Raw genomic sequence first — 14,008 nt, 5'->3', positions numbered from 1 at the left:
TATCTGCTTTAACTTATCACAGGGAATCATCTGCTTTCCTTAACGCTTCCACTAAATTAAAATCTGAAGTCACTCGATTTGGAAGCCAGTGTTAGCTGCACTCAGACAGCTGGATGAATTACTTGAGAGATGATGAAAAAATATTATCCAAAACCAGAAAACTTAGTTTATCACAAATCTCATTTTAGCCCCCCAAACTCATTAATAACAACAGCATAATGGTCACCCAGTTTGTGGCTTGTACATACACAGGCTGCACGACCCCAAACACACACATCGGGGGGATCAATGGTTTGTTGTATTTCTAATATAATTATTCTCCATGATCTGCAGGAATACTGTGCAATTCCTTTAGGGTAAAAGTCTTTGCAGATATGCTGTTCTCTAAACCATAACCCCCTAAAAATCTATGAAAGTAACCAGTTATTGTAAACATTCTCAAATGTTCTCAAGCACTCAGAATATACATGCAGTTTTTGTATTTTATATTTAAATCTTTAAAACTAATTACTTCATAAGGTCTTAAAACAAAGACAGGTCAGATTCAAGCCTCAAAATACTACCAAAAAAGAATCCAGGTACACAGGGTTAGCAACAAGGCCTCCTGGAAGGCCAGCCACAAACTTCCCACTCAAGTGGCGCATTTTGGCCCACATGCTCTCTTGGCTTCTCTTCATTAAAAGATCCAACTTCCAGAATCCCTTAGCTATCCAAGTGCTTCCCAGCCTCTATCCCAAACAATCTCTAAAGGAACCGAAATACATTTGAAACTCAGTGATGCTCAGACTCTTGGCTGACTCTGAAAATACGACCTCGGGGCATCCCAACTGCTTCTGAGCTCTTCAAATTTTCACCTGACTCTTTCATGTCACCCTCACGTTCACTTTGTAAAGGCTGGTCTGCCAAAGACACCATCTTCTCTTAAGCGTATTTTACGGACAGAAGCCACAGCTCTGTTCTTACCCTTCCTTCTTTGCCCTCATTCTCACTTGTCATTCCCCTGAGGCTGTGGAGATATTCACAGGCAGGAGTGTGTGTGAACAGGGTCTTGTGGGAAAAGGCTGCACTGTCCTGAGCCCTTGTCTTCTTGCAGGACCTCAGATCCATCGGAAACTGCCTCATTTGCTAATGTGATTTGCTCAGCAGCCTTTCTCATTCTACCTATGCCATGGGCATACAACTGTACCAGAGTGCTATAAATGGTAAATGCCAAAATTATATCACTGACAAAATACTCACATAAAGCCTTGACAGATGAAGTATTGAAAAAAAAAAAAAGACACGTTATTGCACGCCTTGTTCACTGCACACCTACGTACTTGGGTTTGGGCGTCCAGCCAGCATCCAGCGCGGGTCATAGGGAGTCTTTGTAGGAACAAACTCGATGGCTCTGTCTATTGGATCCTTGACTTTGAGGATAGGAACAGGGCTGTACACACTCTGAAGGAAAAAGAAAAATATTGAAGAAAGTTACTCTCCCATCTGGTAGGAGAGTCCCATTGGATCTGGTTGGAGTCCCCCTTCCTGCACTGGGCTGTGACTGCGGGGTGCCAGCCCCTTCACAAGAGCTCGGAGGAAGTGCCAAGGAGCTCCCTACACACCCAGCAGCCCTCCTGGGACATCACCTGCCGCCCGTTGTACTTCAGCTGCTCTTGAACTTCAGGCACCGCCAGCACCAGCCAGGGCTGCAATTTATTTTTAAAGGTGGTCAGGCCACCTGACTGTTCTCTGCACTCTTTCCTGAAGGAAGGTGACCTGTGTGTTCTCCTTGCTGCCTTCCTGGCTGCAGAGGAGCTTGCACACATACATCAGCTCCTACAAATTACTGCCTCACAGGGGAACTTGGAGAGTCTTCTCCGTAAGAGACAATTATACAAAATCCCGCTGCCAAAGAGGTGACGTAAAGGGACACAGGCAGTGCCAGGCTCCCCTGGTCCCAGTTTCTCCAGCACCCCAAGGTAAGAGCTACTCATGCATTTCAATACCACAGTCCAACAGCCTTAATCATAACCCTAAACCATTTTGCTCCACATAAACACAGAAACCACCCCCCAGAAACACAGAGCTGGATGCACAACCCCCAAAATCTGACTGTGAACAGTGACTACAAGAGCTAACAGCACCCCCACGGCAGAGCCAGGCCTTACCTTTGGCATGTAGGAGAGCCACTGCAGAATGGTGTAGACTCCTTCGAAATCGTCACACACTGTGCTGTGCGTCACGCCATTGTTGTGCATTATCTGGATCCCACCCAGCTGGTTGTTGGAGGTATAAACTTCCCGTCCAAGCACCTTGCAAAGCAAAAAAGGCAAATCATTAGAAGGTGGCACGTGGCAAGGTCCGTGCAAACCCGTCCCTGCAGCGGCAGGGGACACCGACGGATGCAGCAGCCCTCACAAGCCCTTTCCAAGCCCTGCATGTGGGAGTGAACAGGGAATCTCATGGAAACGCTGCAGTGAGGCAGGGGACGGTTCCATGGCTTCATTCAACCCTGGCAGAGCTGTAGGTGACACAGGTTCCCGTGTCCTGACCCCAGCTCAGGTCATTAGCTCAAGATGGGTCAGATGTTCCCACTTACACCCCTTAAGAGGCAGGGAAAGCCCGAGGCAGGAAGGGCAGCAGAGCAAAGACAGGGCCTGCCCAGAGGCACCACAAGGACCAAGCCCTGCCCGCTGGACTTCCCATTCTCTCATGTGGCTCCATCTCTAATGGAGCTGGCGCTGGTGCCGCAGCTCTTTTCTCATTCTCCTGCTGTCTCTTTCCATTTGCCCTCTCGCTGACTGATACACTGATCTCTCGGTCACTCGGCTTTCTGCTCCACTGAGTCCATATTACTAATAACACCTCTGCCACGGCCAGTTTACCTCATGAAGGCAGGAGCACATCATTACAAAATAAACTCATAACTTTGACATTCTAGCAAATACATGCCGTTTGTTATTTTTATGGGTTGAGTCTTTCCACCAGGCAGAGGGCATTATGCACCTGCTTCATTTGGATCTCGAAACCCCACAAAGGCGCCCCGTCCGGCCCCCGGCAGCTGGAGCAGGGAGCTTCCCGAGGAGGAGCCGCGGGTGCCGGGGACAGCACGGGCCAGGGCAGCGCCGCTTGTGTCCCGGGTCGCAGCACCCGCGTCCTCCCCACGTTCACAGGAGGCCATGAGCCCCCTGCGTGCGCATTGTAAAGCTGGGCCTAAGGCTGCCAAGATTCCCCCCAAAAGGCCCGAGGGGTTGTTGAGCACCTAGCTCAGCATTCCCTGCATCCCGACCGGCCCTGCGGGTGCAGGGAGAGGCCGGGTCTCCCCTCCAAGCTCCAACCCCTCCATCTTCCTCCCCAAGAACAGCAGGATGGATTTGCATTGAGAGAGGAGGTGAAAGCACCGGTCTCTAGCTGCACACACCAGCCTGCCTAAACGCTTCCCATGGAGGAAAACAAAAATAAAGAGGATTTAAACTCCACATCTACGAGCTAATGCAAACATTTGCACGTGCAAAAGGAGCCTCTGCTGCTGCTGCTGCTGTAGACGCGGCGGCTGCCGGCAGCGCGGCCGGAGACGAGGCCGGCGGCGCGAGGAAGGGCGGAGGCGGCAGCGCGGCCGCCGGCCCTGCTGCCCACCGCATCCCTGACCCCGCAGGACTACACCTCTGCAGGCTCACAAGTAATTCAGTCTCCAACTAACTCTTTTAAATGGCACAATGCATATTGCTGTATAAATGTTTCTCCAAGGAAATATCCAAGGGCGAACGAGAATCCAACTGCTGGAGGAAGGCAGAACTGGGGGCTCCGCAGCTGGAGGATTCAGCTGTTCCACACGGAGCAGAGGCAGGCACAGGAACGGCAATGACGCCAGATGAGCTAGACAGATGCTACAAGCTCCTAAGGAGAAAGACTCGACTAGGAGCCAGGGGAAGGGAGAGCCGGGCGGCCACAGCGACCATCAAGACGGGTCCAGCAGGAGCGACGGCAGCGAGGGGGTCCTGGCTTTGGAGAGCCCAGACACACAGCACAAAGCTAACTGAACACGGGGTGGACTTGGCCCCCATGGGATGACCAGCTGCTTTCTCTGTGTCTCCTATCCGAGTTACTGGTTAGTTTGCTGCAAAGCTGGTACAGCTGCAAACTTGGGAGGCTCAAAGGCTTCCTCAGAGAGGAAAGATGTGAAAAAGTGAGAGCAGAGGCCGGGAATGCCTTATGTAAGATAAGGGCTGTTATTATTCAGAGCATATCATGTGTTTATATCAAATGTACCAGATTTTTATTCAAATAACTTCAGTAATTGCAATTCCCATCCCACAGTTTACACAGTCTGCTAGAAACCCGATGCAGAAAAGGCACCTCACACACTACAAACAGCGCAGCTTTCACAAACAGGCAGAAACGACGAAAGCGAGGTCTCATCAGAACACGACTGGGAGCCTGAAGCCCGGCTGTACTGCGTGCAGCGAGGCCCCGGAGCTCCCGCCGCGCTCGCTCCCAGCGCCCGCTCCTCCCGGCGCACACGGAGCCGGTGGAGGGCAGGCGGCGACGTTCCCGGGAAGGGAGCCGGGCCAGGGCCCCGCTCTGCGCCCGTGGCGCCTCTGGCATTCCTAATCCGGGAGCGAGGTGTGCAGCTCCCGCGCTGCTAATTTACGAGCGTTCGGTGGGGGACCCTTCTGACTGGGGAACAGATTGGCTCGGTCTAATGCTCGGAGATTATTAAAGTCAGAGCTCTACTCCACTATCAAGTCTACAGATCTTTTATTTAGAAGATATGGTGCTCTAAATGCACAAAGAGCTCCCTGTCACCTTCACATTAAAGCCCCTAGTGCCTGGTAAATGGAATTATATAGCTGTCATCTCCTTTCCCCAAAGTTTTAAGAGTACAATGGGCTCATTTTTTCACACTCCATCCCAGCTTCAGAACTAAGAGACCTACTTTGTATTGATTTAAAGTCTCAGAAATAAATAAACCTGCTTCACCAATGTGATTCACAAGAAATTCATGATACACTATTGCATGATATATTTCGAGCTGCGGCTCCAGCTCTTTTTTTCTCGGGTGAGTGATGGGGGAGGCGGGAGGCAGGGGGGCTGGGGGGGCTGCCAGCCCGACCCTTATCGGAGATGGCTCCTGACTGCAAATCCAGCAGCAGGTCTGGCTGCTGCAGCCTCCTCCTGCTTGCATTTGGAGGGACCAGAGCGGGAAGGAGCAAATGGCACCTTAGGCAGCAACGGGGACGCTGCTCCCGACGATCCCAAGGCACCCAAAGGGCTCCGGGCTGCAGGGCCGGCTGGGCGCAGGGCGGCATCCCGTGTTCCTGATGGGAACAGCTCTGACATCCTGCATGAATTCACGGGGATATGTGAAGAGAAAATCCTCTTCTGGACTGCAGCACAAAATCAAGGTTCCCCATCCAAAGATCTGAACAAATACTAGACAGAATTGAAGGGTCTGCTTCCAGCATCTGAAATATTTGTTAGAGGTATTATAAGTAAAAATTAATTTGGGATGAAAAGTCAGGTGGAAGGGAAAAAAAAAGACTTTTTCATATGACAAAAGAAAATTCCAAGTAAGAAATTCATCAAAACCAGTACTTTCCTTCCTGAAGAGTTTCAGTTTCAATGAACTGGCATTTTCAAATGAAAAATGTCTTGTCAAAAAATTCCTGCCTAGCTCTCCTTTCACGGTGCAGGGAGGCTGTGTGTTTTGCTCAAGGTCACTCCATCAGGCAGTGGTAAATCAAAAGGACTCAATATACTTTGCAAACTAATATTACAGGCCCCTACTCTACATGGCCCAACACTCATAAATCCCATCCGTCTTGGACCAGGGTTCCCCTAATCCTGGCACTAGCCCTATAAACTCTCTTACTGATCCTTGATGCTTAAGGTTCTTGTTTTGGTCTTTCCTTTATTCCTCTAAATCCCAGGGGATCCCTGTGATCTGGAGATCTTCCAAGGTTGCAGTGCTGGTACCTCTTTCGCCAGGCCAGTAAATTGCCCATTTTGCAGCATGGTTTGGGCTTAAACATGAGGTATTTTGACAATCTTCCAACGTTGCTCCTGCAGTTCCCACTCCAGTACGCAGAATGAGAGGAAGTTTCTCTGCAGTAACAGGGCAGCAGAGCCACGGGGAGGCCGCGCAGACACCACAAGAGGAGGTGTCTCTACAAGATTTGGTGTCACCACCACTAGATTTGGTGTCACCACCGCCGGGCAGGTGGGGACCGGGTTCCCAGGGACTCCTTCCCTGGGCAGCCAGGGCCAACCCGCTGCACAATCGTGCTTAAAGGGCACCGGGAACTAACACACAATTCCCATTACACGAGACAGAGAGGTCTAAAACACACGGCGCTTCCCTGGAAGGCGCGGGGCAAAACACAGACCCGCAGAACATGAACCAGCACGCTGGCCTCCTGCTCAGGGGGCCCCATGCACAGCATGGCAGAGGCACCGGCCACAGAGAAACCCATCAGGATCCATATTAAAAATGAGAGAAAGGAGGAAGGAAAAAAAGGCAACAAAAATCTATCAGACTTTCTTCCCTAAGCAAACATAAAGGGACTGATAATGCCATGTCTGGAGCATAAATCGCCTCTAATGGGAACAATATACAAATATCCCCACTTAAAGAAAGGCAATTATAAACAAGAGGCAGAGGTGGAGACGGGTGTGTTTGGGCTTGCCTGGGGTCCTGCCACGTCCCCACATGGAGCGGAGGCCTCGGTGCCACCAGGAGCCACCAACCAGCCCCTAGCGGCTTCAAAGGGTCCTTCCAGCCTGTGTTTGTGGTGCTGCTCCTGTTGTCGTGTCCCCTGCTGTCACCGCCGTCCCCGGCCACCTCGTGGTGGTCGGAGCAGGGGACATCCTGCAGAGCCCCTTCCCGTTTGACACTTCCTGGGCCCCTTGATTAGCATTCCCAAACACATCGCACCCATACGTATCTTCCTAATAGTCTTGCTGTGCCACTACAGAAAGATTCATATCATGCATTCATAATTATAATGCTCCTTTGAATGACAGGGATGGCACTTGCTGTTCTAACTCACATGATTGCTCTCACATGATTGCTTTGATCTAATCCCAGCACTGGAGTCATCTTGAGCACATTCTCGGCTACCCCTGCCTTGAATCTCAAAAAACGACCTTTCCCACATCCATATTTCCTAGAAGAACAACCAAAAAGCAGAGTCTTGCAGGGCCCTTGTCTTTTTGTGTTTTCCCAGGCTGTGCAATGGGAGGGTAGATGCTGCTGCTGGTGGGACTGCAGCTGGACCCGGCGCACACGGCGCAGACGGGAGCGTCACCCGACGAGCACCGCGTCCCGTCGCGCCCCACCGGGACGTCGCTGCTCCGGCCGCACTGGGATGCTCCTGCAAAATTCCCCCCCAGATTTACACGAGTGGATCCTGAAATCCGGAGTGCAGCCGCAGGGTTCCCAGTTCGAGATGTGCTGGTAGTCAGCGCAACTCGGGGCTGAATGCAAAGCCAAGGATATTCCCTGCCGGCCCTGTGCAAAGGGGTTGTTCGGGTGCTGGGTTTTAAATGCAGATTGTCAAAATGATCCTCACAGCAATTATGGTCTGTTGTATCAACAAGTCCTCGGGGACTCGTTCATAGCGCGCGACTGACACCTGCGCTACGCTATCTTGACACCGCGCGGCACCCATCACGTTGACGTCTTTACCATGCACGGGCACTGTCTGCTCTAATGAAAGATGCATTCGGGAAAGGTCCTTGGACACTTGCTGGGACTGGCGCCCACGCCTTCCTTGGATATGTGCATACTGCAGCAGCAATCACCAAGCTCCCACCAAGAGCCAATCTCGCAAACACGTCCCTCTTCAAGCTCTTCTTCAGAAACCTCTCCCACCCCTGCAACCCGCCAACTCGCCGTGCCGCAAACAGCTAATTGGGTACATCAATTCCCGAGCCCTCCAAGTCTAAACTACTTAATACAAACTTCACAGAGCCAGACACACTGCCTAAACGAGGCTCCCTGGGAGCGCAGGAGGCGCCGGGCTGCCGCTGCACAGCAGGGCCCATGGCCCACAGGGAGCAGCGCGTCTCCGCAGCGGTCGCATCCGCCCGCGGAGCTCGGGACGCGCTGCGAGCAGAACGCCACGCAGCTTTGAAGACCAAAGCGTCGGCAGGCAACGGCCAGAGCCATTCCCACCCACAAGGACACAGCACCACCAGGCAGGCAGCTGGCTGCACACTGGGAAATGAAGTCCGGAGTTCTGTGCCCTGAACATTTCATATTTTAGGGCTTTTTGACTGTTTCCCTTTGCTGCCCCTTACTCCACGTGGACACGTACTCCTGGCAGGTGACATTTGTCAAGCTCGTGCTTGGCATGTCAACTCTTATCCAGTAGCTACACTTTGAATAAAACCCTTTCTAAAAGAATATGAGGGAACAGACATTCGAATGTTCCTGACAAACCAGACTCTTTGGCTTCTTTTGTCAAAACACGGGGCAGACTCCAGCTGGTCAGGGATCACTTCCAAAATCACCAGCCCTCTAAGGCTTCCGACAGACAAGCAGCCAAGCTTGACACCATCCATCAGAAGCTGCTTCCCCACCAACACGCTCACCTAACACATGCAAAGAGAAGCCTGGCAGAATCTGCCAGGCAGCACAAGGGGCACTGTGGAGGCTGCAAACTCCTCTTGGCTCCCTTGTCTCCAGGATGGAGCTCCAGGCACCTGAGCACGGGTGCAGGCGCTCCCGCTGCGGCTAAGGGCTGCTCACAGTACTCACATTTGCGTCAGGTTATCCGGAGATGAACGGCCAGCTTACTGATCTACCACCCACCGGAGGGAAGGACGCTTGAATCCTGCTGAAGCCGACAGCAGCTTCTCCCACGGGGGCATCTCCACCCCTTGCTAGGGGCTCTCATCGCTCCCAAAAGAAACTGGATGGCCCCTATTGTTTACATTAACAAAACGGCCTTAAAGATGAGATTTCTTTTAAATGCAAAAGACAAGAAGGTGTAGATTAATTAAAAACAGGTCAGAAAGGGACTTGGGAAGGGGATCCCGGAGAGGAAACACAGCTCGGAAAGCGGGAGCCGAGCCAGCCGGACGGGAGCTGGGAGCGCAGCCCTTCCCGCCCGGCTGCCGCGGAAGGGAGATTAACCTGTTAGCGAGAGCTGCATGTCAGCCAGCTCATATGAAACCGCACCACGTTAAGCTCGTGACGAGGAAAGGGAGTCGAGGGAGGTGGAAAAAAGGGGGAGGCAGCGAAAGTTAAAAAAAATCTCTGCCTCAGCAAAAGTTTTCATTAAAATTTTAGACAAATGATCGCTGTGTCCTTCTCCCATGCTGCCTGGGGCTCCATGCTATTTCTATGCAAATAACAACCTCGTGGTTTATATCTTATTATTTCCACCGGAGCTGCGGCGACATGACCCGAGACGTGTGCAAGGTAGAGAGTGCGGGAGCGCGGGAGCGCGCGAGGCAGGGACGGAGGAGGGGGACGCAGGGACTGCTCGCTCGAGTGTGAAAAAATATTGTCAGGAGTGAGCGGCAAGAACAAAAAAAAATTGCAGGGATAACGTGTTTATTTCAGCCCCTCTCCCCATGTGAACCAGCACCTTTTAAAATTCATTGGGCATCAGGCGATCATGCACAATCCATCTGCTTTCACTTTATCATTTGCATTTCATGCCTCCTGGCTTTTGATGTGCTGATACTTTGATGCAGTCAGGAGACGCGCATTATCATTATTTCAATTTTCAGGGGGGTCAGCGGGCGCCGCACGCGCGCGCGCACCCGCTCACGGCACAGGAATGAAATGTCATTTCCACCTCTCCACCCCCTGCTGAAATGCAACGGCGGAGACAAAAGGGGGACGGCGGCGGCGCGGGCGCCCGCGCGGAGCAGCGTCCCCAGCGGAGAGCGGCGCGCGGAGCCCTGCCCGGCCCTGCGCCACGAACAAAGGCAGTTTGAGCAGGAAAGGAGGGGGATCTCGCGCCGCTTCCCTCCTGTGGCCGGCAGGATCCCCGGGGGCTCCCCTGGGACCCCATCTGCACGGATGGACAGTGGCAGCGGGCACTGGCGTGCGGCTCCGCAGCCCCAGGGCCACGCGGGCTCCAGCTCAAAGCACCACTGACCTTGAGCTCTTCCTCCGAGGGAGAGGCTGCTGCCGGGTCTGGGCAGCTGGATCATCCCCTCTGCACTCGCAGAGCTGCCTCTAATGACAACCAACAAGAGCAGCAACGGATCTGCGGGCACACTGTGCTTGCCACAGTCTCCTCCATGCCCTCTATATATTAAAAAGAATTCTATACACCATAGGAAGAAAAAAAGAGAGAAAAAAGAACAACTTTGTGCACAAAGCCACCCTGTTCCCCACAACGGGGAGGGCGGTGTGCACAAAGCCAGCGGTGCCGGCCAGGAGTGGTGGCCCTGGCATTAACAGGCACGGGGCAGCCACGGAAAACCACCCTGGGAGAGGAGGGAAGAGCCAGCCGAGCAGCTTGAGCAGCCAGCTTCCTTCAAGCCTGTGTGGCTCTGCCTGCCCCTCCGCTGAGGTTTCCAGTCGGCAGCAGTGCCCTGGCTTTCAGCACCCTGCTCCTCTCAAGAGGAAATGAGGTGCACAGAAGGGCTGCACAAGGAGGAAAGTTCCCCCAACGCTGCCCCTGACACAGCCCCGGGCCACAGCAGACTGAGGGCTGCTTTAACCTCAGCACCTCGCCAGCTCCACGGCTTTTCCATCAGCTAACAGCAACAATCCGATAGCAGACCCGGCGCTCCCAGTGCTCAGGCTGAACACACAGCAACACCAACTCCCCAGAAACACAACAGAGCTTTAAGACTGGAATCAATCAGAAAAGTAAAAACTTACTTTGTTGAGGGCTCCACAGCCAGTCAGGATTATGTGCGAGTTCTCAACCTGGATAGTTCTCTGCCCCAGCCGAACAAGGTAAGCCCCAATTCCAATGGCCCGACATGTCACCTACAGAAAAAAAAACAGAACAAAACACACTTATTTGTCTTATTCCACAGCCAAAACCTAGCAATTCAAATGTCTTGATAAAACCAGTCCATTTTTGTATTACAAGGCTGCAAAAACTACCTCTCATTGCAAAACTCCTAACCCTGTTCTTTTTGTAAAGCAAAGTATCTGATAATGCATGTATTTTATTTCAAAGAAGAGGAGCAGTAGCTTAGACACAGAGCAAACAGGAAATCAAATGACTGCTTTCCAAAGGTGCTTTAAATTTAGTCTGGAACAGATCCAGACCTGTAATGGTGCAAATAGTGTTGCTCAGAGTCGATGGGGATGAGTCAATTTACATCAACAAAAAGTCTGATCCCAGACGTATCTTTTGGATTTCACTGCAAGGTTTTCAGCTGAAACAGATGATACAGTTTGAAGAATAGAAAGCAGAGGGGGATTACCAGATTGATGGTGATAATACTCTCATAGGCTAAAGATGATTCTCCAGCAATCATGCCAGATCCTCTGAGGTTCTCTATTCCAAGTCCGTCTTCCTTCCCGATAATATCTGTTATCTTGTACCTGAGGGAGACACATACAGCCTTTGAGTCACAAGGTCCAGTGATTTGCTGAATCGGTTTGCTACAAAGAAAATGAGAAGTGACTAAATATCATTAAGGCTCCAAAGACTAATGTGCATAATCCCCGGGCAGGACCTGTACACGAGCCCGTTCTGCACCTTGCCAACACCACGGAGCAGCGCCGCGTACGAGCAGCCCGAGCAGCCCTGCGAAGAGGAACCATCAAGGGAGAGGAAGGCCCATGAGAGTGTTCCTCTGTCGTTCCCACGGGATATGAGGAGCAGACTGATCATGGACCAAAGAGCAAGGGAGGAAGAGAGTGCAGCCAAAAGGAAAAAAAGAGAGGATACCAAATTACAGTTAGGCTCTTACCTTTGCTTCACTTTCTTCTTTCACGCCTCTCTTCCCCAGACTCGTCCCTTCTCACTGAGCGCTCAGACTGCCTTGTCTTTTCCACTAGGCCCTTGCTAAGTGAAGTGCTCCCACCTGCACTTAGGTGCTTCACTGAAGTGAGGCACAGCCCGTGCCCCAGAAGCCTTTTGTTCCTTCGGAGCCTGCCAGGCTGCAAACCAGCATCTCGCTCCCTCCTAAGTGCATCCTCCTGCTCCCCCGGCAGCACCACCTCACTACAGCTGGCTCCCAAAGGATCCTGGCAACTTCATAGGTCCTCACTGTGGATGAAGTTGGGAAGCTACAAGTGTCTGAGTGGATGAGTGTGCGGAAAACCTCCCGTTGTGACACAGGCCAGTGCAATCATGCACCCCTTGTAGTCCCAAGGACAAACAGAAAGGTTTTCCTTTGGACAGGCTGCACTTACCTGGACTCTCCGTTGTCCTCCACGTGCTCACAGTGAACTGAGTTCAAGGCACTGACTTTCTTATAGTCTTGAGGAGTCAGGTACAAGTATTTGTATCCCTGCAGGGAAAAGCATTGCATTTATGTCACGCTCATCTGTAGTCCCTTCCAGGCCTCCAACAACCCCTTGCAAAAGAGAGAGCTTCAATGTGGGCAGAATTTAATCCCAGAGCGTGGCAAGAACATCCCTCCTCAGCAGGAGGGCTCCAGCTCAGGCCAGTGCAATCTGGGGTTCTTTCATCATTTATGGCCAATTCAGTTTGGATACCAGCTCTGCTGTCTGGGAGACCTCATACCAAGGAGAATTTGGTCCTAGTGGTCTGGCAAATACACAGCCCACCTGCATTAAAACAGCCTGTGCAAAAATAAACCATCTTTTGTGCCTAGCTTCTCCTCTGATTCTAGTGCCTCCTTACTTTGTATGGGTCATCGGGGTCTTCCCAGGCAACATGGAACATGTGCCGAATCTCCTCGGCCAAACCGATCCTGGCTCCGCTGTTGGCAGCCACGTAGATCCGGGGAATACCGTGTGTCCGAGCGAGCTCCGAAGCCCTCAGGAACAGCACGTCCTCCTGAGGCCCAAAGGAGCCTATTCGGTAGGTAATGTCGTTGCCAATGACAATGATATCTCGGCCATCTGGATACTCAGGCGTTTTGAGAGTCATTTTCCAAGCCACCATTCCGACCTGCAATTAAAGAGCAGATAAAAGATAGAAGAAAAAGCCAGTAAAAGGGTACCTGGAGGCAGGGAAGGAGGGAAGCACACATGGGCGGTTCTCCCATCTGCGCTGCCCTGTCTCAGCCTCCTCCAGGCGCTGGAGGAGCGGAGCTCGGTGGTGCTGGCGTGCAGGGCTGAGCCTCACGCTGCCGCCGCATCCTCCCCCCGGCCCTGCCGCTGTCCCGCCAGGATCCCAGCTCCAGACCACGCTCCGCAAGGGCCCCTTGCACCGGGAGCTGCTTTTATTCCATGCAGCGGGAAACACAGGGCTGGGCTGGATCTTATGCTCTGCTGGAGGCTTGACCATCTGTTTAGGCTGCCTGGCTGATCACCGCAGAATCTCATTACACCGGTTCTCCCTCAACCTACCCTTATTTTAACAATCCTTCTGTATTTTCACTACCTCTTTTTTTTTTTTTTTTCTGTCTTTTGCTTTGGTTTTTCCTCCCAAACAGCGCAGCAGCTTCCTCCCAGCCCCACCTGGGCAAGCAGCACTGCCTATCTGCCTTTCCTCTGCAAAGCACAGATGATCTTTGCCGGCCCAGCTCATTGAGACGAGCAGCGTCTGCGCCCGGCGCCGCGGCACGGGGCGGCCGGCCAGCGCGGGAAGCCCTAACGCACGGCAGAGCAGCGGCCCCGCAGCGCCCAGGAGCACAAGCTCCGAGTTCATTCCTCAACCACCGGCACCTCCTCTGCAGCCAGGAGGGCTGCGGCGGCGGGGGAAGCTGCGCACAGATACGTGCTATTGAATCCAAACCCAAAGGGCCCAACGCGCGTCGCGATCCAATCAGCATCTGCAGCAAGATATGCCGTAACGGGCTCATTAAAAAAAATAAGGCGACAGAGGAATTAATCACAGGGTCATTGGAAGTAAAGCAGGCAGCAATCCAAAAATATCAGAGCTGGCGACTGACAGATCCTTCCCTGGGT

The 14,008-nt window shown here is 52.4% G+C and overlaps 1 protein-coding gene across 7 annotated transcripts in view; it reads right to left on the bottom strand.

Moving 5' to 3' along the window:
- ACACA (acetyl-CoA carboxylase alpha) overlaps positions 1–14,008 on the bottom strand; it is a 109,240-nt gene that overhangs the window by 20,775 nt on the left and 74,457 nt on the right. For all 7 annotated transcript variants that reach the window (XM_026047775.1, XM_026047778.1, XM_026047777.1 and 4 more), the window contains 6 exons: positions 12,777–13,046; positions 12,323–12,420; positions 11,386–11,506; positions 10,829–10,939; positions 2,148–2,291; positions 1,320–1,440 (listed from right to left, as the gene is read on the bottom strand). In XM_026047775.1, the coding sequence (XP_025903560.1) occupies positions 1,320–1,440; positions 2,148–2,291; positions 10,829–10,939; positions 11,386–11,506; positions 12,323–12,420; positions 12,777–13,046 (865 nt within the window). The remainder of the gene's footprint in view (positions 1–1,319; positions 1,441–2,147; positions 2,292–10,828; positions 10,940–11,385; positions 11,507–12,322; positions 12,421–12,776; positions 13,047–14,008) is intronic.

This window comes from Nothoprocta perdicaria, unplaced genomic scaffold (assembly GCF_003342845.1).
Source record: "Nothoprocta perdicaria isolate Ctin4 unplaced genomic scaffold, notPer1 scaffold_50, whole genome shotgun sequence".
In the NCBI taxonomy this organism is placed as follows: domain Eukaryota; kingdom Metazoa; phylum Chordata; class Aves; order Tinamiformes; family Tinamidae; genus Nothoprocta; species Nothoprocta perdicaria.
The sequence above is the reverse complement of the archived record's forward strand: the minus strand, read 5'-3'. Positions and strand labels throughout refer to the sequence as shown.